The sequence below is a fragment of the Bombus bifarius genome, unplaced genomic scaffold (assembly GCF_011952205.1).
Source record: "Bombus bifarius isolate JDL3187 unplaced genomic scaffold, Bbif_JDL3187 scf7180000007970, whole genome shotgun sequence".
Classification (NCBI taxonomy): Eukaryota; Metazoa; Arthropoda; class Insecta; order Hymenoptera; family Apidae; genus Bombus; species Bombus bifarius.
In genome coordinates this window covers 1,416,647-1,444,174 of record NW_022884356.1, presented here as the reverse complement: position 1 = coordinate 1,444,174, position 27,528 = coordinate 1,416,647, and the positions used below count along the sequence as shown (strand labels likewise).

The following is a 27,528-nucleotide window of genomic DNA, read 5'->3' as shown; positions in this document are numbered from 1 at the left end:
TAAGTTACAATATAGTTATGTAATATAGTATATAAATTAGAATATATTCGAACCTACATACGTACCTACTACCATTAATAATCTGTGTCTTAATAATAATTAATTAATAACATATGTCGTACAAAGATAAATAACTGTCTTATCAAACAAAATAGGATTTTATCTAGCAAAATAGCAAAAACTATACTTTTCTATTTGCAGGTAATCGAAGTTTTAGAATTTTTATATAAAATATGAAATATCTATTTTCACCATTATGAGATGGTTGATTTGTAAATGTTATACAATATTTCCCCAAATTATCGACAAATCAACGGAATTGAATGTTTTTGAAATTTAAGATTATCTTATTATTATTATCTTATTATTGTTACGTGATTTGTTCCTCCCTCTTTTTTGTACTCGAATCAGTAATAATCTTGTTTACAGTTTTTATAACTATAAAGAAGATAAATAAGCCAGATTACAGATGTATGCTTTTTGACTGATAATTTCTTTTTTTTAATTTCAGTAAACAGCTGAATTTAATTACCTACGTTACGTTACAACGATGACGTAAATATGTCGCATATGTCTTTTTTAAATTCGTAACGAATTGTCAAATAGGAAGATATTAGATGAAATATTAATAAACCGAATTGTAATAAAATTCTACCGGAACTTTCATTAAAAAAAAAAAAGACAATTTTATTTAGTGAAATTAATTTTATTAAAGACGTCAATTTAAAGATTTACAGCAAGCGGTATTTTTGAGACGTAACTTTTCATGCAACAAATTGTTAAACAAACTATTTCATTCAATAATCACTACGTTAACAAAGTATCATTTGTATTTAATCAATAACTGCGGTACGCGATTATGCATACCATAAACGAAGAAAATGAGATAATCTAAAATTAGAACCCCCTGTTCTTAATCGAAGCAGAAAGCAAATCATTGAGTAAATTGTACTTAGTTAAATTTTAATATTTGTACGTTACTTACTCACCAAAAGTAGAAATCGTGGAATAATTTTAAGTCTCTTTGTTCAAATATCCTGCGTTTGTCATTTTTTAATATGTTCAGATATTAAATACATGTGTCACGAATGTCATAAAATATTAATAACATTCTGCGATAAAACTATTTAGTCACTTCTATTTTTAGTTTAAACTGCATAAAAAAGTATGGAATATAATCAAAAGAGAAGTCACTTGTGCCTTTTGCATGTCCATTAGTTTCAATGACGATATGTCACAAATCATTTCCTTATTTTAAAATGAATAAACATGATAAAACAAAATGAGAATTATAATTTTGTATTGATAATCCTTCTGGGATCTTTAAATTTGTCTTTAACAGGGTTGTCGTTTTAGATAAATTAGAATTCAACGGTGTAAATCTACTTAAAGTACTTTATTGATATATAAATATTGATAGAATATCATTAAAACAGTATAAAAAGTTGACTTATTCATTTTACAACGAATCTTTTTATAAATGTAAGCTCAATTGTCTTAAGTATCGGGTAACATAAAACAATAGGTATAAATGCAGATTACATCGATATCGCAGCATGAAAATGTTTCAGACTTTGCAAATGATTCATAGAAACTACTAGAAATAAATAAATAAATTAATAGCGAATATTGGTCTAGAATGAAAATGCATAACTCTTTCAAAACCAGTTTATCCTTCGTTCTTTCTTACAAAAATTGTTATTAAAATGAAGCGAAGGAAGGATAAGCAGTTTGCTATTTGTTGACTCTTAAAATTCCCAGTGTTTAAAACAAAAAAGAGAGAAATGAATAAATTGTACCTTTAAAAATATAAACCAGTGATATAAAACTGTAACATTAAATCCTCAAACCATATCTAAGCCAAAACACAAGATCTGAGTAATAGAAATTTGTCAGTTTTTAGATAATAATAATGGAAAGCGAAAAGGTACGAAAGTACGTTAATTTTGCCGCAACTCCACACTCTTCTACATACGGTTTATCAATATCTATCATCGTCCAATTAATCAAACTATTATCTATAACGAACATCGTGAATTCTATCAATGACGCACGAAGCATAACAGATACGTATACCGAGATATTTAGAGAGCCAATCGAGAATTGAAATGCATTCATCGACACTCTAATTTTTTTCATAACATTTCAACCAATAAATTTGGTTACTCTTCTACTTACTATGTAACATACTCCGTTAACTAATCTATTCAAAACGATTCAGAATCAATTATTACTTAAATTCTTATCCAACGAAAGCATCCAATTCTCGCAATTCGAAGGTAACGAAATTACAGAAGATTCTCTTTAGATTCGAGAAACAAACAGCCATAAAACCAAACGCAAATACCATAAAGAGAAGACTGCTCTCACGAATAATGATTCACAGACTGTGGACTTTTATGCGTTTCTGATAAACATTTAAAAATACAAAAATCCACAGAACGCGTACAATATGCAAAAATATATAAAATACACTAAGTATGAATGATCATAGTTTTTAATAGGCGAAACATATTACTATTACTACTATTACTAGATATCGTTTCTTTAGATCTCTCTTGGCAAAAATATGAAATTGCATAAAAATCCGCGGTCTAATAATTTAAGAAATAAAGACAAAGAGAGAAGTCCGCTTTCATGGTGGATGAAGGTTTTCATTAAGACCAACGATGATGCGAAGGAAGGTTTAAGCGGCGGCGACTGCAACAGGTGGAGGTCGAAGCATCGACCTCGTGGCCGATGATAATTTCTCCGAGACTAAATGAGCGATGTGCGATGATCTTTTCCAGACGAATTCGCGCGTTCTGTCGTGATCGTCCGCGCTCTCCACTCGCACCTAATTAACAAATAACATCGAGATTAACAAATTGTTCACGTAATCGTCGCAGTTATTAAGTTCGAGTTAACTTCAGTGTCTTCGGATCTGAAACTTCGATGGTGATGATATTAGATTGCATCGGTTTGCAGGATTTACAGATGAAATATCTGTTTTTTTTTTAAAACCATTTATAAAGTATCGGTTACCTTTGAAAATTTGAGTATTTTTAGTTCAGTGTGTAATTGGTTTCAAATTGGAAGAAATGACATATTTACATATTTGGTTTACGTCATTTTCGATTCTTTTCGTCGATTGAAACGGGAACGAGGGCGAAACGTAAAAATTAGAGAAACTCCATCTTCCGACAATTTCTCAAACTTTCCATCTCTCTCATCTATCGGACATCTTATTCTCTTTCGTAAGATATTTCCTATAGAAATGAGAATCTACAATATTTACGAGACGATCTGGAATCCGCGCGTGAGACGTGCTTTCTTTCGAAGCTGAATTCATTAAATTTCGCGCTGTCGTCGACTGGTGCACAGCAGATTAAAGAAGGAGAAACTTTCTGTAACACACGTGAATTAAATGCTAACAATGTTATCGGACGTAATTCTTTCGAACGTGGATAATGTATGGTAAAAATTGTTGGCAGTTTTAAATTTAGTATTTCAACGGGCTTATGTAAATGTTAAGACAATTCAACAAGCTGGTTCGTGAAATCCAAGGATGATGATTGTTCGTGAAACAATGAACGAAAAGAGGAAGTTGGAAGAATGCCATTGACGATAATTACTTGTACATTAACTAATACACGACGAACAGCAAGAAAAATAGCGCTTCAGACGATGGTAAGCCATTTTATCATTATTTATCGTTTGATGGTAATTAGACCGCGCATATTAATACAAATACATATTTTCATATTTTAATATAATCGAAAGAGTGGAACTTAGGTAGGAAATTGTTTTATTCATTGAATATCCTAACTCTATACTTTGTACGTTTTATACGTTTTTTCATATTACGTGGATTCCGTGGATTTTTGCACTTTCAGATATCCTGCGCATGCGTGAAAACTTATAGTCCCATGATGGTAAGAAAAGAAAGTGGAAAATAGAAGGACGAGAAAGCGAAGAAAATGGAAAATGGAAAAAGGAAGAGAGAAGCAAGTGAAAGGTAAGAAAAGAAAAGAAAAGAAAAAGTAGTAGAGGTATAAGTATAATTATACTTATTTCTATTTGACATTATGCTTATTGGCAGGATTAGAATTACTTATTAGATCACGTATTAGAAAGGAGAAAAGCGTAAAAAATAAGGAAAAGAATGAAGAAAAAGGTAAAGAAAATGAAAAATATAAAGGATAGCGGAAAATTGAAAACGATAGAAAAGGTAGAGAAAAATGAATAAATTAAAAAGAAACGATACATAAATACAAATGAAAAAGTAAAGAAAGTCGATAAATGGATCCACGTGAATCAAACGACAAACAAAGGCTTAAACGAGAGTCATCAAATAGAAGATAAACGGAAGACAGTCATCAGAGATAGGTTTTTAAGGCAGTTTTTTACTCGTGACAAAACTCGTGGTATTATACAATATTCGGAAACGTGTTTGAGAGATAGCGATGTATATGTAGTTGCTAAAGAGGCAATGCTTGATAAAGATAAACGTGCAAAACACGTGCCAAAAGTACTGATTCGTTTGAAGAAGATAATAATCGTTTGGTGATCGTCTGCAGAATGGCATTACCATTTCTTACAGACAAAAATTATAATTACCTCATAAAAAGAACCATATTGTAAACTAGATAAGATGCATATGAAATTGATAAAGCAACAATTCACACCCAGTGACACAATTGGAAATTAATTCTATTGTTCATAAAGTAACGTTTAAGAACAATTACGTAATCACGTGTAAATATTAATAATATATAACAGTAATTAGATCAATAATTATATCAACGATATTATTCGATATAGTAAATATAGTAATACTATTGTATTAGCTTACTATATTAATATAGCGAGTAAAATTTAACTTTTAAATTTAGCGAACGATAATAAAATGTAATGAATTATAATGCTTAACTTAACTGCTTAAATTATATGCTAATGTATATAAGATTGCTTAATGGTATTCAGCCACGATTTGAATAGAAAATATAAGAATATTTGTTCTGCCGGCACGAAGACATCTTTAATGCATAATTGACAAAAAATATTGAGAGATATTCACCGAGACACTGAACTTAGAATGCCACATGCTAACAGATAACCTTAGGGTAGGTATAATACTGTATATGTTATTATAATCCCATTGGTATGACAAAAAGTAAATGTATTATTTATCATTTATTTTAATAAGATGCTGACGGCAGAAAGTTGACAGCGATCGAAAGTAGCTTACGAGGCTCGCAAAGACTTTCTCAATGTAATCATCGAAATGATTAAGTTATGTAAGAAAGTGGCAACATTCGAAGATATAAACTTTTAATCGGACGAAGCTCGAATGAATGAGGCAACAGGTCGAACGATGACACTTCATAGTATATTTCGTTCAACGTGTTTCTGCACTTCTGATCTAATATTATTATTTAATATCGACGAGATATTACTTTGTAACGTTTAATATTAATTATTTGGTATCTAACGTTACTTTATAATCTATGTATAATTTATATTTATCGTACCGGCGTACGATAAATTATCAAATCATTTTTCCTCGCAAGCAAAGCGTCTTGTGAAAAATTGCTATTCTATATCTTTGGCTTATTTTCGATCGACATAGCGTAAGAGAAGACCGACGATATATCTGTTAATTTTGTCTCCTAGTGTGTCTCATTTTTACGGATATAGAAACGAAACCGATAAAAGGTTGATTCTATTATGTAACGAATTTTTTGCTCATTTTTTCTCACTTCAGCGAGTGGCTTGTGCGACAGTAAAATATTCAACTAAGGCGAATGCATTATTAATTTTTTATATGAAAGTTCTCGACGAATAAGAACTCAGTGGCGTGACATGTATCTGATAATCCGAGAGGCCGAAGAATTGGCCCACCTCTGCTTATTCATGATCGAGGTCAATGCTCATTTACGACCATTCTATCAAACGAATTTTCATCTTTAACTTGAATTTTAAATTATAAATTATTGAATATTAGCTTAAAATGTATATATTCGATGAAATTTATCAAATTATATATTTTTTAATACCTTATAACTGTTTCTTTTCATATATTTCTTTTAACAAGTTTAAATAATGCTTAAACAATACCTAATATATCATAACTTGTAATAAAGAATGTTTGAAAGATTTCACAACGAAATCAATTTACGTGGGAAGACAATAGGAGTGATTAAATAACACAGAGCGTAATGGTTTAACTATAATACCTACGCAAGTAACTTTTCCAAGTACTCTGCCACTTAATACAATCGAGTGTAAACGACTGTAAGGGAAAATAGAACACTAAAATGGAAAACTACCAGTAACTTTTCCAAGTACTCTGCCACTTAATATAATCGAGTGTAAACGACTGTAAGGGAAAATCGAATACTAAAATGGAAAACTGCCAGTAACTTTTCCAAGTACTCTGCCACTTAATACAATCGAGTGTAAACGACTGTAAGGGAAAATAGAACACTAAAATGGAAAATTGCCAGTAACTTTCCCAAGTATTCTGTCATTTAATATAATCGAGTATAAACGACTGTAAGGGAAAATCGAATACTAAAATGGAAAACTGCCAGTAACTTTTCCAAGTACTCTGCCACTTAATATAATCGAGTGTAAACGACTGTAAGGGAAAATAGAACACTAAAATGGAAAACTGCCAGTAACTTTCCCAAGTATTCTGTCATTTAATATAATCGAGTATAAACGACTGTAAGGGAAAATCGAATACTAAAATGGAAAACTGCCAGTAACTTTGCCAAGTACTCTGCCACTTAATATAATTGAATGTAAACGACTGTAAGGGAAAATAGAACACTAAAATGGAAAACTTTAACATCAATTTTGTTGTGTATCTAAGCAGATAATTTGATCGATAGTCGGATCTTTAATATGACATTTATCTAAATTCTGATTCAGCTATGTAAATATCGATAAACTGCGTTTATTCGCTTATTTGTAATCATAACAGTGATATCGAAAAAAAAGACGAATATGATAAGAATAAAATATAACGAATGATTTGAAATCAACACAATCTACAGTTAACGATAAGTACTTGTTCGATTGTTAATTTCCGATTAACCGTTAAGAATCCACTACTTGCGTTTTGGCCCAACTACCGAGGTCCTCGAAATTCGATCGTTTAATCAAACGAATGTTTAATCATCCGAGATATTATCACTTATCGAAAGAAATCACATGTCCCTAATATTTATCGATTTTGACGTATGACGTTGAGGCTTTCTATTGGAACATGTCACGATGCATGCATTGATCCTTAGATTTCGTGATATATTTTATAATGTAAATCAGAACCCTGTCTTAATCGGCGAGCAACGCTCAACTGGAACGCAGATCTCAACGTGTAGAGGATGACACGGATCCTAGACTCTCATCATTGTATTCTGTTCCTTGATCTTCGGGCAAATCTTACCCAATAGACGTTGAAAAGCAGAATCATCCATACGCGAATGATTTCTACGATTCATTCGTCTGGAGTTCTTTTAATAACGCGAAATTAGAACGTCCGTTTCTCTCGACTAACCATCTTTTTGTCTATTTCTCTTTAGTCTCTAAGTCTTAATTTTTGTGTAATCAGTACCTATTATAGTAATATATTTATATTATAGTAATTGCGTTAGACATAAGTAAAGGCAATATAAGAGATGTAATCTGGAAGTCGTCCAAAGCCGAAAGACTAAGATTAAATAAAATAAAAATAATAAAAATATTATAGTAATCCTGTTATAGTAATACTGCAGTTGGAAGATAATCAGACATCGTGGAAGACGTGTCCCGATGTTGGTATCGCGGCAAAAATTCAGAAGAATCGGTAACGCGGAACTAAACTCAGACTGATGCGGATCTTATGAAACCTAAGCAGCTCATGCGTCGTCAAACATGTTTCAACGCGTATAGAAGCCTTCGTCGTTCGAGTAATCAGTGGAATAAATCACAAAGTCCGATTGTTATATGCTCTAATCTTCATTCGACTTAACGAAGATAATTTTACAAATTTGAAAACAGTAGGTTCATTGTCGTACTTTTAAACGGATACTATCGTTACAGCGCGAGATCATAAAACCATAAGTTAGAAATATTACAACGTTAAGCGATAGACGACCGTTTATAACGGGGGAGACCGCAACGACGCGGATGTTAGGAATTAGCATAACTTTTCTTCCTTTCCTTGAACTCGGTGCGCTTTATTATCTTATTGCCTGCGAACCGTTAAACCCGGTGCAAACGAGCGGTTTGCGACGACATCACCGCCGCGAGGCAGTTTGCCATTGCGTTTTAGGTGCCGTTGTAAACGAAGGGTCGCTTCCTAGATGCATGTTAGACGCATCGATGCTGTAGCTGAGTATACACTGAAAGACAATTGTTGGCAGATACGTGTCAATACGCAACCAGTCGGTATTTGCCTTTCCTGAAAAATCCGTAGAAAGGCAGATGCTAATTAGCTGCGACATGTATCTGCGGATAATTGTTCATAGCAAGTGTACACTTAGCTTGAGAATACGCTTCCATGCAGTGGTCATCGTAAAGTAATATACAGCTGTCCACGAAACAACAGCGAACCGTTTTCATCGCTACGCATTTGCGTCATGACAAGATGTATTTTACGCTTCGTTTTACACATCGGCATAGACGCATCGTTATATCCAATAAAACGCTCCTATGAAGCGGCAAAGCTTCGTGGAACTCGTGGGCAGCGAGCTTAAAACGCAGTAGGAAATTGCTGCGGTGAAAACTGTTGAGGTATGTATAATTTTCTGTGCTGGACTAGGTTAAATGCGTAGTAGAGATACTTGTATGTGAATATCAGTGTGTGCAAGTATGTGTGTCCGAAGCGTTTCGAAAACAGATGAATGTAAACTCTTCAGTCGGTTAAGGTCCGTCGAAGGGTCGGTTAAGGTCCGTCGAAGAGTCGGTTTACAGTCGGGTATAGAAGAAAGTGCTGAGACGCGTGCAAATATGTATCGATGAATATACAAGGAATCGTCCATGAAATAAATACATCATTGTTTTAATATTAATCCTCAGTATAAATTTAGCGTTCCTATAACATTATTTCGGCCTCAAAGATCCACAATTCTCAACAAAAACGTTACAGCAAACCGCTAAGAATTGCGTCCCGTACGAACTTCTTAATATAAATTGACGCTACATTTCTCTGAGAAACGAGGACGTTATAATCGTAATCAAACTACGGATTTTTATGCATTTACGTGACATTTGAAATATACATATAAAACACAAATTGCAGAAATATGTAGAATATTATATTTGTCATGGTTTTCGATAGACAAAACAAATCTCTGTTTAATCTCTGTTCTGTTTCTTTAGTTGTGACCATAAAAATATAAATTTGCATAAAACACCGTGGTCTAATTGTAACTTTCATTTCTAAGTACAATTGTTATTGAATATTGATATTATAAAAGAATGATGTCCTTTGAAATCCTAACATGTTTCAACCTCTCCAAACTTTTATCTACACAAAGTGTTTGATAAAAATTGAAACCGGACAAAATCCTATCACTCCTGAGAATATGTCGATTCACGATCCATAAATATGAATGATCTTGGGAATTTGCCGTATTCAGACACGTGCTATTTAAACGTCCCATTATTCGAACGCAGCATGCCTCTGCTGTCAATATAAAGTGAAATTAGCATTCCATGTAATCATGTAAACGTAGAAGGCAGAAAAATTGGCGCAGACGTCGCGAAAAGTCGAAGGCATTAGTGAAGCATTTATGATGTGAGATAAAGAGCATTAGATGATCCAACGTATAAACAGAATGTAATTCAATACGATTCGACGCTTTAAAAAATTAATGCGACTCTGATAGTAAAAATACACAACCCATAAAGAATTACAGATATTGTTGAATATTGTTGAAGTCTCGATTTACCATCGAATACAAAATTATGTTTTACTTCAAGAAAATTGATTTTAGATTCAATGTTGACGAAGTATATTCTACCATCTAGTTAGAAGATTCTTGGTGTTTCAATGACCGATTATCTTAATTAAAAAGGTCGTTATCCTATGTATATTTGTTGATATGAAAAAAAAAATATTACGAAGAGAACGTAAAGTGCGATTATGAAATTGGTAGATGAAAAGCAGCCAGAACCAGATGGCAGATGTACATATAAATAGTTTTGTTCAGCTGTATCTGCTTAAAAATTCCGCGATAAGAGTCACGTAACGGAATAGTTAAAAAGTGGCGAGAGGAAAAAACCAGTTGAAAAAATTATCTAAATCGTAGCTACTGAAGAAAGTTTTGACCAAATAAAAAAGCAAAACAGAATGGAAGATATTCTTATATTGTTCGAAGCACGTATTCACATGCTAGTTCAAGATAATGCGATCATTCGGATGACCATGTAATTTGCATGAAAAGAATTTTAGAAATGAGCAAATCATGAGATCGCTCTTTAAATATAAATTATATATAAAGAGATATTCTGTCTTACCAATAAACAACAAAATTTTCTGTTTAAATTCACCAGTCTCCTAATAATAAAAAATTGAATGCATTTTTTCGAATACGCTAAAGCATAAGGAGTTAAAGACGAAAGATTGGTTATTCTTTTAGTGATAATTAAGGTTATTTGCTAGTTACCTGTTTAGGTTGTAGAACGCGGATGGAATTGAGGGTAGCTGCACCACCATGAAGAACTCGAAGACTCAGTTTACCCGACATTTCGGCAGTGGTAGCAGTCGCGCTTCTCAATTCCTTCTTTGCAGCCCTACCAAATTCCTTTTCAACCTTTAGTATCAAAGGACCGAGAGTAAATCTCGTTTTGATCATGGTGTGATCGCTCATCATGTTCACAGACACGTCCCCGGATCTTTGTAGGCTCGCGAGTCCGTAAAGTGTGGCTCTCGCCTTTGGTTTATTTTTCTTTGTCTGGAAATTGATAAGAAATGTTATTTGATTTTATTCGTCGTAAAAGTTATTTCCTAGACTTTTAAGTACACGTGTACGCGTGCATATTCGGTCTACAAGAAAATGAACTATTATATCTTTTGCAAGAGAATTGAAAATAATATTTTATAAAAAAAGAAAAGAAATCGGGCCGCTTATGTACACAGCGAATGTAAGACAAAAATCTACAAAGTGGGTGTTGCAAGGAGCAGATTCAACGACTGAATTTTAAGTATATTAAACTAATTAAGGTAACAGTATGATTGTTACCTTATTTTTATTACTGCTAGTCTGTTTCGTTTTGTTCTTCGTTCCAGCACGAGTTTTATTTGATTTTTTGCTATTCGAATTAGATACTCGTTTGTTTGTAGATTTTGTGGTTGTCTCCACGTTTGATCTACTTGACACTTGAAGTTCAGATACGATAGTAGTTGCTTCCTTTTCAACGATAGCAGCTGACATAGTCGTATTTTCAACGGCCTCCAGAGTTTTCTAGAAACGAATTTGAATTAGTCAGTTTAAAATTTACTTTAAAACACCGATGATTAAATTTTCAACGACAGGATTCTGTTTTAGTGAATATGGTTTCTTTCAAATGAAAATGTTGTTCTTAATAGCGTAATTCAAGTTTATTATACCTGTGTGTTTTCAGGAACTTCTTCGATAATTTTCTCTGTGGTCACCGAAACTATTCCCATATTGCTCTTCTTTATTCCAGTCTTGCTATTGTTCTTCTTCGTCTTGCTTTTGCTCTTCTGTTTACCAGACTTCGATTTGGCATTCGCATTGGACAATTTCACCGTCACTGGGTCATAATTGCTACGTAAGATTTTATTAATTCTTCCTAAGATGTTGTCCACGAAACGATTGTATTTCGCCACGTAAATCGCCGATACGTCGTTGCTTGGTTCCGACTGCATCATTCCTGAAATTTATCAATTTATTGTTGTTGTCTAATTTTCATTTCTCTCCAGAAACATCTATTGAAACTTAACACGGAGAATGTTCAATTTATTAACGCACAATTTAGCGATCCACGATTTAAGTATTCTTCTTATTATTTTAATTTATTATTCGTATTTAAAGTCCTCAAATTTAAAAATCCGCGTTGTATACAAATTTATTTTTAATATTTAAATGTTTATTTAACATTTGTAACGCACAATTTAGCGATCCACGATTTAAGTATTCTTCGTATTATTTTAATTTATTATTCGTACTTAAAGTCCTCAAATTTAAAAATCCGCGTTGTATAAAAATTGATTTTTAATATTTAAATGTTTATTTAACATTTGTAACGCACAATTTAGCGATTCACGATTTAAGTCTTCTTCTTATTATTTTAATCTATTATTCGTACTTAAAGTCCTCAAATTTAAAAATCCGCGTTGTATAAAAATTTATTTTTAATATTTAAATGTTTATTTAACATTTGTAACGCACAATTTAGCGATCCACGATTTAAGTATTCTTCTTATTATTTTAATTTATTATTCGTACTTAAAGTTCTCAAATTTAAAAATCCGCGTTGTATAAAAATTGATTTTTAATATTTAAATATTTATTTAACATTTGTAACGCACAATTTAGCGATCCACGATTTAAGTATCCTTCTTCTTATTTTAATTTGTTATTCGTATTTAAAGTCCTCAAATTTAAAAATCCGCGTTGTATAAAAATTTATTTTTAATATTTAAATATTTATTTAACATTTATAATATTGCTTAAATATTTGCATTTCTATTTATTTATATTCATATGTTACTTAGATTTTGATTTCGAATAGTCAATCAAGAAAGAATCATTTGACCTACGAGAGCTCCCAACAATGTCCATAATCGAATTAAAGTCCAGCTTTCAACATCTGCCAGGTTATCGACCACAATGGTGATTCAATGTCAACGACCCATTTTCCACGATCAACTTGTAACAAACATTCGCACATACTTTCAGCCATTTAGTAAATAATGCAACGAATTCGAAATTCGAAGAGTACGTCGTAACACTTCCCCGTAATTTAGAATTTCAAATTATTGCGAATCGATTTCACATCTATCCGTATATCGGACAATTACCAGATCAATTTATCCAAAGTGAAATCGCGTTAACGATCGCGTTTCTTGGCAGCGAGCTAATGCAATTTAATGGTCGAGCATCGGGGCATTCAAATCGCCGTGCATTTGTTTTCTAAGATAGTGGCTAGCGTTAAGCTATGCGATGAATCGACACGAGAAAAAAACTTCCGTGTGGCGACCTCGATGAATTAAGTTCGTAAGAAAGAGCGACAATGTTAACGGTATATCGGAATCCTCCTGCGGAGCTGAACTGGTCTTCGATCTGGGCCACGACCTGCTTCCTACTCACCTACAGATCTATCTAGTCAGCGCGTGCAACCATACGGACAAAAATTCCTCGTGTCTATCTAAAAACTCTCCCCGGTTGTTGATCCTATTCCAGCCACTTTCTTCCGGACGGTTGGTCATTCGCGAGGATCCAAATACTCAGACCGCGGCCAATTAGAAATAGACGCGACGTGAAGTTTCATTCAGCAAAATTCCGTGTCGAGTATTTTTAGAAATATCTAGTAAATGTAGTTTATTTGTAGGTTATGTTGAGTTGCAACATAAGTTGTATGTTACCAATAAGAGCTTCGTGCTTTTACATTTATTACAATATATGTCATTTACGTTAGGACTTAATGCAACAACATTGATTAATTATTGTTAACAAATTTGAGATGCGGAGAAAAGTTCAATCTACCTAAACCTGTTCCAAATGGAGAACTTGTAAATCTGTGAAAACCTCAGTACTCTCTAGAAGCAAAATTTGATCCAATCAAACTCGCTGGAAATGAAAAAATTCGAAGTTTCTAGAAACAGAATTGAATCTCATGGAACTGGAACAAATTCTAATAACAAACTCTAAAGCTCCCCGAAAAAATCGAAGAACAAGTAACAATCCGACCAAAGAAGCTCCTTTCAAATTGAAAAATCCCGAGCTCCGTCAATTAAATTTCGTCACAGTCTACTAAAAAAAAAAAAACCTCGATTCAATTAAACTTCTAACATGTAAATTAGAAAATTATAAATTAAACAATTAAAAATTAAATCACAAAATGTGAAGTCTCCAAAAAATGCAAAAGCAAAATTTAATTCAACCGAACAAAATCTTGAAACTTAACTAAGCCCCGTTAGACTGAAAAGATTCAAAAGAGATGTGATGTCAATGATCGATTGCAGCTGATTGGGAATGCGAGAAGAAAATAGAATGACGTGGCCGGTGATCGGGGACGAGAGACAGCCATGACTTTGGGTGTGGGTCAGGGTCATGGACGAGAGAACTCTTTCGCACCGCCACGCACGCTTACGCTTAACGTACTCTGGGTCAGTGGCCTCGTTCTGTTTTGGACCGAGTGCTTGGTGAAAGCTGAGAAAAAATTTCAACCCGGTCACACCTTTATTGGATCTGGCCTCTCAGCCGGAGTCCTGTAGAAAGTTAATTGGCCTCGACCAGCTTCGTTTAATTAAAATTTTTGACGCGTCACAACGTACCGCTTCTTTCGTTACGATTCGTTTCGTTTCGCGTCTATCATTCGCATTCTTCTTCTTCGATTAATTCGAATGAAATTAATTGAAGCCGAATCGAACGATCGTTCCACGACGAAATTTAATTCGTAGACTGTGTATGGAAATTCGTATTTTTTAAGTACTTCGATAACGAGTATTGTACTTTGGCTGCTTTGTATATGTATGTATATGTACAGGATGTCCGAAAAAATCGGGACAAAACTTATGTTACGTGGAAATGAGGTCACGTAGGTGAAACAAGTTCGTACAAACTTATGTTCGAAAATGCTTCATCGAGGAGTTACAAGCGTTCGAAGAATTTTTATTAATTTTTTTGTCAGTTATAAGATATGTTTGCGATTTCTTTCTTCTGTAAGAACGCAGGCTACCAATCGTCGAACCCTTTCGAATAATCCTACTGTTATGAAAATAATAGTAAATGCATTTGCGTCTATCTGCGATTTTGTGTAACTAGTCATAAGAACAACTTTCACGGAAATCTTTGAACGCTTACAACTCTTCGATAAATGAGCATTCCTGGACATAAAGTTCATACGAACCTTTTTTACTCAGTTGGCCTCATTAACGCGTGATTAATAAGTTTTGTCCCGACCTTCTCAGACACCTTGTATAGTTTGGTATATTATAAATACTGTGCATTTTTGCACCTTTAAATTTCCTATAAACATACAAACATACAAACATTCGGAATTTATTACTTAGAAAATAAAGATGCGCTTAATTACATACGCCTCGTTTATTCAGTATAGTAATTGAGCGCTATTTTGTTGGAACGTTTGATGATGATCATTACGTTGGGAAACTTTTTATAATTTTTAAAGATTAATATTTAGTTCTTCTTTGTAGTTTTACAGTCGCTAGTTTGAAGTTTTTAATTAAATTCCTTTTAATCTTTTCGTTACTTAATTCGATTCAATTCCGTTTTAATTAATTTTTTTCTTTAGCTGAATGTTTTCATTAAATTCTTTTTAAATTGCATATTGCTTATTTAAGTCTTCCAGCTTAGTTACATTTGTTAATTAAATTCTTTCTATTTCGCCTAGGAGAAGACGCTGTGCTTTTATAAACGAAATGTAATTTTCTGAAATTAAATTCCTTTTAATTAAATTCCTGAATCGAGCTAATGCTTGTGTTTTTTGTTGAGAATTTTTCATATAGAGTAAATTATAAATAAATGAAAGGTGATTAACGTAACGTGAAAAATGTATCGCTCCAGGAAATGGCTCTCGAGAGTAGTTTGAATTATTAATGTATCGTTAAACCAAAGTAAATGAACTAAATAATTTTAATTTAAATTTTACGAAGTTTCAAATTTAGACAGCATTAAGAAAGATGATCGTAATTTCTAACGCTAATTGTAAGAGAATCTCTCATTTTTCTAGAAGATTCTTAGTCAAAACTCTCGACCAGCGTCTTTAATAAGAAATTCTTTCGTTTTCCTAAAATGTAAAAAGTATCAAGCTATCCTACTTTTATTTCATGAAATAAATTATATTAAATAATTACACGCGTATATGGGAAATAATCTACTAATAATTATCCAATGTGCCATGAATGTTTAAACACACTGCTTGCAAATAAATACACGTACAAGCATGATATACCTATAATTATATAATATGCTTATATTAATTCCACTCTAACTACAACCTTTCACTTAGAAAAAGAAAGACGATCAATATTCGTTCCTTAATTACATTTAACATTAACCTGTTCTGTAATAACGTTACTATGTGCGCATAATAAATATTTAATATTATGCCATCTAATTGATCTACTATTTATGCATTGCTCTACAGATACTATGATTTTACACGTACTACTACTACAAGGTAAATTTATACTACAAAAAGAAAAGGAAAAAGCGGGAAGAGAAAATTAACATCCATCGTACGTTCAATACTCAATGTAGCACTATAAAGTGTTGTGTGCTAACTTCACCGTGCACGTAATAGGCAGATGTAATTTTTAACACTACATTATATTGTGCATTGTTCTGGTGATGCTGTGCTTTGGTACAAACGAGAAAAGGTGTGGAATGCGTGTAAAAAGGCCCAAAGTTTCGTGCTACTGTCCAGTAATACGTGACCGTCGGTCGTCATAAAGCCGTCCACCAAACACGTGCATCTACTCGTCAAGGATAAGGCAAAGAAATTGCAAGCAAGGGGTACATTAAATAGTTCTACGAACGAGTGACAAGACAAGCAAAGGATTCCTAAGTAAAAGGAAAGGCTTCCGGCAACGATCATTAACCCTTTGAAGAGCAATTAGTTATAACTATAATATCAATTGCAAATGACACCAATTAAGAGGCACATTATATGGTCAAACGTAATTCGTCTTCTTACAGTATTTTATAAATAAATACTAAACATTTAGTAATATAGATATTTAATAATACTACATATACACTATGATTATGAGTATAGAAAATTTTGGACGTTGCATAGTTTTTTACGTATTATTAATTTTTGAATTCATATGTTATTATTATCTTTCTCTCTCTTTGATCGCTTCTTTTCAGTTTATTAGAAAATCTAAAACTTGTTCTGTTTTTTCTAATAGATCGATTTTACTACAATTGATAAATAAAAAAAAAAAATGTATTCTCAATGTAATTTCATTCAAGATATCTTAGCTTCACTATTTTAAATAATACTTATAGAAAAATTGATAACCTAAGCCCAACCTAACCTCTTTTATACCTATCATTTCTAAATAAAATTATATTTTATCTAAAAGCTTTATAGAATATAAATATTAATAAATACTATCTGAAGTATCAAACTCCAAGAAATTGAATAATTGTCCAATGATAGCAATTCAATGAAAAGATCCAATAATTCAAAACTATAATAGGAATATAGAAAATAATTGCTCCAAAGGGTTAACCGAGCTAAGTGACACAGCACATCACGTATTAAATGAAGAAAGTAGCTCTAAACGATTAATACCGGAGATTATTCATAATTAGAACGGTGTATCAAGACGTGGAAAAACAAAACGAATAATCGTTCCTCTTCTCGTTTTTCCCTCGATTAACGAGGGAAAGAGGAAAAGAGAGGTTATCCTCTGGATCACGATTAACCTGGACAAATACACGGAACTGGTTTGAACACGGACGATTGGTGACAGAAATAAAAAGGCGAGACACACAATTTATTTTGTTGTTTTTTTCTAAAAACAATAAGTTATCTGTATTTTTGCAATCCAGAACGGACAATATCTCTGTACAAGCTTCTTTTCAAACAGAATTGTTACAAGTCCTGCGCGATAAACAACACCGTTTCTCGGCCACAATTTTATTTTACAAATACACATTTTCTCTTTTTTGTTTCTTACATTATTTGAATTAAAATAATTTTAATAAAAGATTATATTTATAATGGAGACTTAAATTATAAGATAAATTTGATTTGAGTCCCAATTGTTTATATATACAAGGAAAAAGAAAGTTCATTCATTGAAAATAAATGTTGAAGAATTGAAAGAAATCCAGCGTTAAAAAATTGGAGTGGCCAGTTGCGGTATTGCTTACTCAGCGAATGAATGACATCGTTCACTTTACGGCTCTCTTTCTCTCATTCTTACGTAAAGACATACGGATTCTCTCCTTTACTCCTCGTTTTATCGTTAGTCGATAAACGAGTAGGAAAAGGAAAAGAAATACGTGACGTGAGGTCACCAAGCTAAGATATTTTCAAATGATACCTATTCCTTCACATCGCCAAAGTACCTTTTTCCCTTCATTCTATGTCGATCAATAAATATCCAAATTTCTATTGTACAATTTATGTTTTCCGTAAAAAAGAAATCTTTTCTCGCACATAACTATTCAACATCGTAAAACGTCTCGCTTTTTCTGCAATCCTAAAGTTCACATGAATTAATATAATATAGACTGAAAGACAAATAAATATAATAAATATGAGAAGGAAGCATAAATACAGCTTTAGAATCACACGATTCACGGAACGCTCTACTGTGTTGCAAATAATTGGAAGTGCGAAATATTTTTTTCTTTTATTGGAAACAGTTGGAAGAAAGAAAGAAAGAAAAGGAAAGAAATGCAGGTACAGATCGAAAGGTACTTTGAATTCTTCGTTCCGTTGCTTTCTTGCTATCAACAGCTTCGTTCAACAACGCTTACACGAGTTTCGAATGTTTTTTGATTAAAAGTAAATGTTTTTGTTTCTACTAATTAATGTTAATTACGACATTTTATAATCGTTATCACGCGAATATTTGTCTATCAGAGGTTTGTAATACTTCATTTGTAATACCGTTATCGATCATTGTTTTGACATAAAAGTTAGGGTTTTGAATGTGTATGAGAGGAATACTTGCAATTGTTATAGGGAATTAAAGATCTATGTACATATGTTCTTAATATACTTAAGTATCGATAAAATAATATGTTTTTAAATCTGTAGCCTCTACTTTACAGATATATATATATATATATATCAATACTACTGTGGCTGTGTAGATTTACTCATGTGCTTAATTCACGAATATTAATTCTTTTACTCTGTAATGAGTGCTAATTATTTATTGTTTTAACGTTATATCTGGACTTAATATTATACACAATTTATATTCAGTAATCCTGTAATTCAACATTAAAGTCGACATGAAAAGTGAACTTTGATGTATACAGGTTACCTTTGGTGTACGTCAATCGAGTAGCTATTAAAATAGGTAGAGAAAAGATAAATATGTATGATAAGTGCCGATAAAATATCGCGTGTATAATTACTGGATGTTTAAAGCAGACAGTTAAAATAACTAATGAAAAAGTTAACAAGCAACGTATTTATAGATCTCTTTTCAAATGAAGATTAAAAGTGAAGTTAAGACTGAAAGGTTAAGGTTAGATTATGTTAGAAGTGCCACTCGATCGATATATAAATAGTATATCAAGAAAGATTCAAACAGAATAAATAGTGATAATAAGAGCTTGAATCAACGGTCAGTGTCAGTAATTACGAATATTATAGAACTTTCCTATCTACTGTTTCAATCACGCTTTCACGTGACTGCAAAACATTCCCACCGCGCTATTAATGATTTCTTGACGTATTGTCAGCAGATGCAATAGCCTAACGTCATACGCGTCTACATCATTAACCTCACTTCACCTATCACTAGAAGAAGAAAAAGAGTGAATGCAATATAGCAAATATTGAAAAAACAGCCTATCTTAGGTAATTTTTGCTATAACTGTCATTTCATTATTAGTTACTGTTGTTAACGACTTATTGTATCTACCATCTATAGTGATGCTTGAAACCTGAAATTCACTTCGCATGAATACGGAAGTCTCATCGTATACATATATTTTGTATCTACTTGTAATTTTCTATCTCAAGCTTCCTACTTCATCCCGATGTCTTACCTAATTTACTTTTTCCAATTGTGTACTTTTCAAAAAAAATATAAATCTATGTACTTAAATACAGATATTGAAGTTTGTAATTATATACGTGTATATTAAAAACACGGATTTTATATTCTCTAATACATTTTACAGATATTTCTTCAAAACACATTCAAAACTCTAATCTTTAATCAAAATGTTTATGTACATTCCATCTCTTATAATTCGCACGATGTTACTGGTTTAACAGTTAGAATTGAATACCGTAAACGGAAATCGTGTAAGCTCCGTTGGAACAACCGAAGAACGCGTGGTTGGGAGTTACGAGAAGGCATCAGGATGTTACGTATTGACTTTACCATGCTGTTCGACCACGTGCGAATCGCTTCGAGTAGAGGTATCCACGTTAATAAATAGAATAAATATACTACCGCTACTTCTACTAATCTAGTGTTACATGTCTACCACTACAACTGGGCGTTTCAATGATTTTCAAGCGAATTTTCAAATCGAAAGCAACAAGTAGTTAGTCAAGAAAAGAAAAGGAATCTTCGACGATCGATTTTAATTACTTTTTAACGATCGACCAAAATTTTCTTAAGCGTTGACGCTTTTATTTTTTGGAAGAAAATTTCAGAAACTACTGTCAAGAAAAATTCATTATGGCAAAAATGAAATAATATGTCGAACAGCATCGGTGGATGAAAACTTCTCGAATCGGAGCTTTGCCTTTTTATGAACGAGTGCGCAAGCTCTAGTGGTCGGCAGATTTTAGGCTAGCTTTTGCTTAGATTACTTTTCTTCTTCTAAAGACTGTAGAAAATAATTAACATCTGATTAAATGGACAAGAGTAAAGTGGATCACATGTAAAGAAATTTTAATTTTGAACGAATTACTCTTGACCGTTCATATGTTTCTATATGTTTATGTTTTATGCAAGTGCTGCTTGAAAATGTGCTTGGTGAATAGGGTCCTTGGATTGGTGTCTCGTTTTTCTTGAACTTTGCAATTGTGTAGAACTTCTATGAAGTTTTGGAGCTTGTTACTTTTGTTTTAAAGAAGAAGCTTTATATGTACATATATGGTTATTTATGTTTTTCCTAGGGAATATTTAAACACGTGCACACAAAAAGAAACTAAATGCTTGAACTTTTCATCTATAATACTCTAAAATTGCCCCATATAAAATTAACCCTGAATTGAAACTAGGAAATTCATACTACATAAATTGAAAAATGTTACAGATATTATTTTTTAAATTACATTTGGTATTTGCTATTGTATATATCATCTCCTTACGAGAAATAAATCTATAAAAGTAAGTCAACTATTCTTTAAGAAATTCAATACTAATCATGTACTTGCAGGTAAAAATAAGCACAGTTGGTTTCTGAGAGATTCGTACAAATCAAAATAATTTAACCCACAAAGTTCCCATCACGAGACAACATTCCCAAATATCCTCTTCCAAGACAAACAAAATAATAGAACACGTAACCTCAAAGCAAAAGTCTGACCTAGAACATCCACACGACCCATAGAAAGCATCGACCGTTTCGCAACGGCGCGAAGAGTCGAATAATTAATGAATTGAGCGCGTGATTGTCAGGAATCGTTGTACGTGACTTGCCACTCGTTTCCCTCCTCCCTGGTTAAACGACAGCCTTCGAGGAAGGGGATGCAGCACGCGTGCGAGATTTACGCGCGTGTTTACGCCCTGTACTGTGTTTCTTGCTCTTTCCCTTGAACTCACGTGCTTGCCTGGCGCCAGCGATGTCGGCGATGCTGTCCTCGTCATCCTCATCGTCCTCGTCGTCCTCGTCCTCGTCATCGTCGACCTCGGTGTATACCAGATCGACGTCGTCCTCGTCCTCGTCATCGTCGTCATCGTCATCATCGTCCTCGGTATCTGCCTCGTTCGTTGATACGGCTGGGACGTGGACAGGATTTGACACGGATTCCGCACCTTCGAGCCCGGTTTCGTGGATACCGGATACGGCTTGCCCCTCTCCCACTGCGTTTCCTTCGTCTTCCTCGACGGCTGTCGGCTCGCTATCCACGGCTGTGCTCTCCGCAGCGGTTTCTGCTGCATGCTCCGCTTCCGCGGCGGCGGCGTTCAAATCGGCTTCGACAGCCGCCGGAAGTGCAGACGCTACTGGCGCCGCCACTGCTGGCGCCACTGGTTCTACAGGGGTGGCTTCATCGTCGTCGTCATCGTCGTCCTCCTCACCTGCAATTCATGGTTTGTTGGTTATAGAAGCTGTTTTTCACGTGTCTTTCCGATTATTTATTTCTGTTTAAATTGTGTTCCTTTGGAACTGCCGAAGATTGCACATGATAATATTATTGCAATTGGTAACATTAGTAATTTTATATTAGTAATTAGTATCTTCTTCTTTAAACGTCTGAGATTTTATGTTAAACAAGATAATCAAATGACTAGCAAAGTTATTACTGTTATGCAAAAGAATTTATCAATATTAATAACTTGTAATTTATGAATTATAAAATTTTGCTAATAATATTACCATTGAATTGTGCAAGGGTACCCTGATGATTGAATGAAATATTTTTTAGGGTTATTTTTTATTTAATTAAGGATCAGAGTGTTTAATAAAATTTTCTTATTTCTTAATTGTATACATGATTGACTAGAATTCTTGGCAGTATACCAAGAATGAATGAAAATTTTAATCAAAACCAGCAAATGGATTAGCAAATAAAATTAGCAATGGATTATAAACTTGTTGAAATATTATGTGTAATACTATATATAGTACATATATATAATATGTATAAATATTGTGTATAATACTATATATAGTACAATAACTGTCGTTTTCTCCATCTTTAATGATCGTGTAACGAAAAATGTTGGCAGTTGCGATTTATCTTTTCGTATGTGGGTCGATATGAAAGAAGTAGCGCGTAGAAATTCTTTTCGAACTGGAGTCGCCGTCGATTTATGTTAATTCGGGCGAGTTTGAAGTATCTTGTACCGTTACAGCTACGTGAACGCACCAGAATTTCCGTCGGACATGTCGCTAACCTGAAGTTTAATGTTTGTGTAACGGCTGGCACATTCGCACCGCGATCCTTCCCATTGTTCGATTCAACGAAATCTTATTGACGGATCTCCGATAACCGTACGAAGAAAGCAAAAGCCATTAAATGGACTAATCGGCCAGTGAACTCGAATTCTATAATTAACTTGAACTCGTTATAATTAAATATCACGAGCCATACTTTAAAACTGAAATTTCGCTATCAAATAAACCGATGTGATTATTAAATTCCTGGCACATTTTTATAGGTTCCGAATCATGTTTTTCAAGTCTTGAAAGTAAAATTTTACAAAATTTTTTATGGTGATTTGTTCCTGAAAAAATGACTAAACATTCCTTAATATAGAAATTTCAAGCGTGCTACTTTCATAACAGTATAATTTCTATTCTAGAGATACTTCTTTAAATTATTTTTATTACTAATCAAAAATTTGCGTATTCAAATTATTTTGAATGTGGTTTTCCTATGATTCATGGATAAGACTATATTTATATTTTGTATTGACTATATAAGTAAATATTTTAATTATATTGATTCTATTATCCTTTCAATTAATTCTTATTTTCCAATTGCAAACGAAGAAAATGGAACCTACCTAATATATCCTCGATGAAACGTTCGAAATAATCGGAAGCATCATCGTCGTCGTCGTCATCGTCGTCGTCATCGTCGTCATCGTCGTCGTCACCCGTGATATCGAAGTCGACGTCGTCGTCGTCATCGTCGTCATCGTCGTCGTCTTCGCTGACTGCTGCTGGCTGCTGCGTCGCCTGTCTTCCGGTTGCGACCTGATTCGACGTAGAAGTCGCCGCTGAGATTTTTGGCAGCGGCGATGCGGTTCCGATTGCCGCCAGGCAGCACAATACTCCCAACGCTATCACCAACTTCATTTTTCTGGAAAACGAAAAGTACATTTTTTAATAATTCCTTCCATTACAATTTTGTTTACGTTTTTTAAAATAATTCTTATATTCTTAAATGATCTTTAATTTGATTATTCGTAAATAATAATTAGTAAAGTATTATCAAAACAAGATAGCTTTTATTCTTCGAATTTTCTGTTAGTTTGAAGATTGTTTCTAACAAAATGTTTAATTTATATTTTCTCCTTTTTCGAAGTTCTATTTGTGTAGAAACAAGAACCTTTGTGTGGAGACAACGAGAAGGAAATATTTCACTTATTCCTGGATACGGTGGGGAAATAAAAGAATCCTGCCAGCACGTAGGAAATTTTTTAAGTTTCCATCTGTTCGATATTGTGGAAAACGGGGTCACGTTCAAATTGCAAATTACTGTTGCTTGATAAACCGCGTTCTAGATATCCGAATGCATTTATTCCACTTATTTCATACTCTATTCTGCTTCGACCTTAACTTCTTCTATAAAAAGATCTAAATAAAAGTATAAGGATTATATGAATCTATTAACTTAGTTAACTAAGAACTAAATTCCTAATTACATTTTCAAGTCTGAAGAAAATAATATTTTTTACAGAAAACTAATTGAGGAAAGTAATTAAGAAGAAAATATCAGATTAATCGATTAATGAAAGTAGAGATTTTACAATAGATTACTGTCATTACAATTCTATTTATCCTCATAAGAATGCAAGCATCGTTGCATAATATATGAAGATATCGTTAACTGAATTACGAGAATAAAGGAAGAACGTAACCACGAGAAACATAATTTTCCCAGGACCAACAAAGAGTTTCATTTGACACTGGAATTATTCTGACCTTCGACTGGCGACATCAGGATTCCCATGCAGTCGTATTCTCACGGCTAACGGTAGGCAAATAAACGTTACTTGGCCATCGTTCAAAGAAACGCATTCTATTATCTTTTTCCAGGAATAGAGAAATCAAAAGGATAAGGGAAGAAACCAGGAAATTCACGACTAATTCTCTTAGTGTGAAAATGAAGAAAGTAAATAGGGAAACAAAAAAAATAAAAATACAAACGCATTGATCTTTCTTCGAGGATAAAGAAAGAGAGGAGAAAAATAAGAAGAAACGAAGTGCCCATATACGTATAATGTAATTCGATGTTCCATTATCTTTCTCCAAAAAGAAGTGAGAGAAAAGAGGAACATGAAATTCACGAGAAATTCATCATTAAAAAGTGCATCCATTTGTTTCAAACAGAAAGAAACAAAAAGAGGAAAACTGAAAGAACGAAGACCACCAAAAATTCGCTTACTATTTATGTACGAGATAGATATGCAGTATTTAGCTTTTATTAGAAGTTTATACGAATGTTCTAGTTATTATTTATAGCTATTTTAGTTATTCACGATTGCAGATAGTGGAGTTCCCTATTACATTAATCCATAAGAAGTATCGTTTCTTTACATTAGATATCTTGGGTGCAAATAAGCTGTCGATATCAATCTTCATTTTGTATAATTGTTGTCATTGTTCTACTAAGTTTATCAATACATATTTTAGAGAAATCCCTATCATAATGAATCTCATTCAAGAATTCAAAGAAAATTCACCATTCAAAAAAAAAGCCCAGAGGAACCATGCATTGCTTATTAGATAATAATCTAATACTGAACCAAACTCCTGTTATATGTACTTCCAAAATCCAAGTAACTTCCTCATCTTCGTCCCTAAATCGCGTTAGCGCAATGGATCGTATTCAAGCTCTGGTTGACAAAATGTGAGAAATATAATAAATAAGCTATGGGTGTTTACGCGTTTAAGAACATTAATCTGTAAAAATGTACAGAATGCACATAATGTGCAAAAATATTGCGAAAAGTGAAGTTATCATAAGATTTAGACGTTGAAACGGATCTCTGTTTAAGTTCCACTTGCTTAGTTATATCCAGAAAAATACAAATATCGATAAAAATCCGTAGCTGAACAGTAGAAGGTCCCCTATGCGATAACAACTAATATCGGTTCGCAAACTATCACAACGAGTTACCGAGGTTACCACATGACAAGAGCTAAGCCACTATCGTTGCACACAGCATCACTGCTAAGATTCTCTCGAAACATATTGGTAGAGTCTTCGATCCGTGACATTATACGTATACATCCACCGATGGAACCGAATCCGTTTCGATCGTCGAAAGAGGGTAACTGCGCCACGTTTGCCCACTTGCTCCACGAATTTCCACGAACGTCCACGAATCGAAGAAGAGGGTTGAAGATTAGAACTCCGATAAGGGAGGTTCGCTAAGCTGACTTCCTTCGACTCACCTCACTTCCCGCTTCTTTTTTCGTTGTTCGACGAAGGATAATGGTTCCTGTTCAAGTGAAGCGTATGTGTCCAGGTCGTTCAACGACACGAGTTCTCCGTGATATCCACCGAGCGACCCGGTGAGAGTGTTAAAACAGACGAGGCGGCTCGCAACGACCCTTTTATACCGGGCTCACCTCTCCACCTCCTTCGTTCTCGTTCGCCGTCCTCTTTCCTTGGCGACGACATGGTGTGTATTACACCTTCTTCGTGTGTTCTCTCCACGTGGCTCTCGTTGCGTTTTCTCCCTTTCTTGAGAACGTGCATTGTGCCGTTGAGTAAAAGGATCGGGCCGAGGCGTGCACCGACTTTACTACGCTGCGAAAACATCCAGAACGTTTCCCATCCAATGAATACCCGGAGCTGCAAGGCTATTTTCCTTAGATTTCGTTTGAATCGTCGCTCCTCGATAAATCATTTTCGTTGCAATCGAAGGGCTGGGTGGACTGGTTTTCCTCTTGTTTCCGTTAGTTTCTAGAAAAGTTTAGTGTCAATGTTTATTGAGAGAGATTCCCGTAAATTTTCTATAATAAAATGATCCAGAAGGTTTATTTGGGCAAGATTAGATTTGATTAGAATTTTGGAATGATTGGAATTTATAATATGATATTGAATTTATAATGCAGTAGGATGATCGTGAAAGATCTTTCGTAGCTTTTAAATGAAAGGTATTTTGCTCTTTAACCCTTGAAAGACTAATGAGAGAATACGTTCCAAAGTAGTTTTTGGGAAGGCTATTACAATTTTGCTATAATGACATAAGGTGGTCATTAGGCTGTTATAATTTTTCTGACACCAATGCGACCTATTGGAACACAGGATCGATAGTATTAAAAAAAGAAAAATCCGCCTTGATGTTCATTGATAAAAAGAATCTGCCTTAAAACAGTTGAGTTATTTCTTCTCAGGATCTAAGCAATTTGATAAGTTGAGGAGAAAGATTCGGTTTGGTAAAATTAACGAACAATATAATTTATTGCTTCTGTAACATAAATTAAATCTTAACGTTGTACGATTAAATTTAACTTAAATTATAAATTTAAATTCTAGGTACAATCAATTACTCCCTGTCGGTAATTAATCACTTTTATCACAAACGAGGTGCAACCTCGTCTGTGCTTTTATCGAGCTTCTTGGATGCTGTGATCCATTCATTTATACTTTTACCATTCTCGGACGATTTAATTGCCAAGCAAAGCACAGGATTTCTTGGATATTAATAACAGTATGAAGGCTAACTCGCAATTTACACAGACGTATAAAATTGCAAAGTTACGTTGATGACTGATTCGG

The 27,528-nt window shown here is 33.6% G+C and overlaps 1 protein-coding gene and 1 long non-coding RNA gene across 5 annotated transcripts; one reads left to right on the top strand and one right to left on the bottom strand.

Moving 5' to 3' along the window:
- Window positions 1–1,377: 1,377 nt before the first annotated feature.
- Window positions 1,378–26,802, bottom strand: LOC117212429 (protein bfr2). Of its 3 annotated transcripts, none has more exons than XM_033457270.1 (7): window positions 26,196–26,802; window positions 23,576–23,874; window positions 21,668–22,144; window positions 11,585–11,871; window positions 11,217–11,438; window positions 10,641–10,928; window positions 1,378–2,836 (listed from the first exon to the last, which is right to left on the bottom strand). In XM_033457270.1, the coding sequence occupies exons 2-7, from the start codon at window positions 23,868–23,870 to the stop codon at window positions 2,687–2,689; spliced, it is 1,719 nt and encodes a 572-aa protein (XP_033313161.1). In that variant the 5' UTR covers window positions 23,871–23,874; window positions 26,196–26,802; the 3' UTR covers window positions 1,378–2,686. The 3 variants fall into 3 exon arrangements, with proteins under 3 accessions (XP_033313161.1, XP_033313176.1, XP_033313167.1); XM_033457285.1 differs by having other exon boundaries at window positions 21,881–22,144; XM_033457276.1 differs by lacking the exon at window positions 26,196–26,802 and having other exon boundaries at window positions 23,576–23,882.
- LOC117212443 lies at window positions 23,776–24,991 on the top strand. Of its 2 annotated transcripts, none has more exons than XR_004488464.1 (3): window positions 23,776–23,888; window positions 24,475–24,771; window positions 24,840–24,991. It is a non-coding gene; the product is annotated as an uncharacterized LOC117212443 (long non-coding RNA). The 2 variants fall into 2 exon arrangements; XR_004488463.1 differs by having other exon boundaries at window positions 24,834–24,991.
- Window positions 26,803–27,528: the final 726 nt, after the last annotated feature.

What these genes read in the sequence shown, in the direction of transcription:
- LOC117212429 (XM_033457270.1), bottom strand. Translation starts at nt 23,870, where the DNA reads ATGAAGTTGGTGATAGCGTTGGGAGTATTGTGCTGCCTGGCGGCAATC. An exon ending in TTTCATCGAGGATATATTAG is followed by an intron (nt 22,145 to 23,575) that starts GTAGGTTCCATT and finishes CATGAATTGCAG; the next exon opens with GTGAGGAGGACGACGATGAC. An exon ending in CTAGCAGTAATAAAAATAAG is followed by an intron (nt 10,929 to 11,216) that starts GTAACAATCATA and finishes ATCAATTTCCAG; the next exon opens with ACAAAGAAAAATAAACCAAA.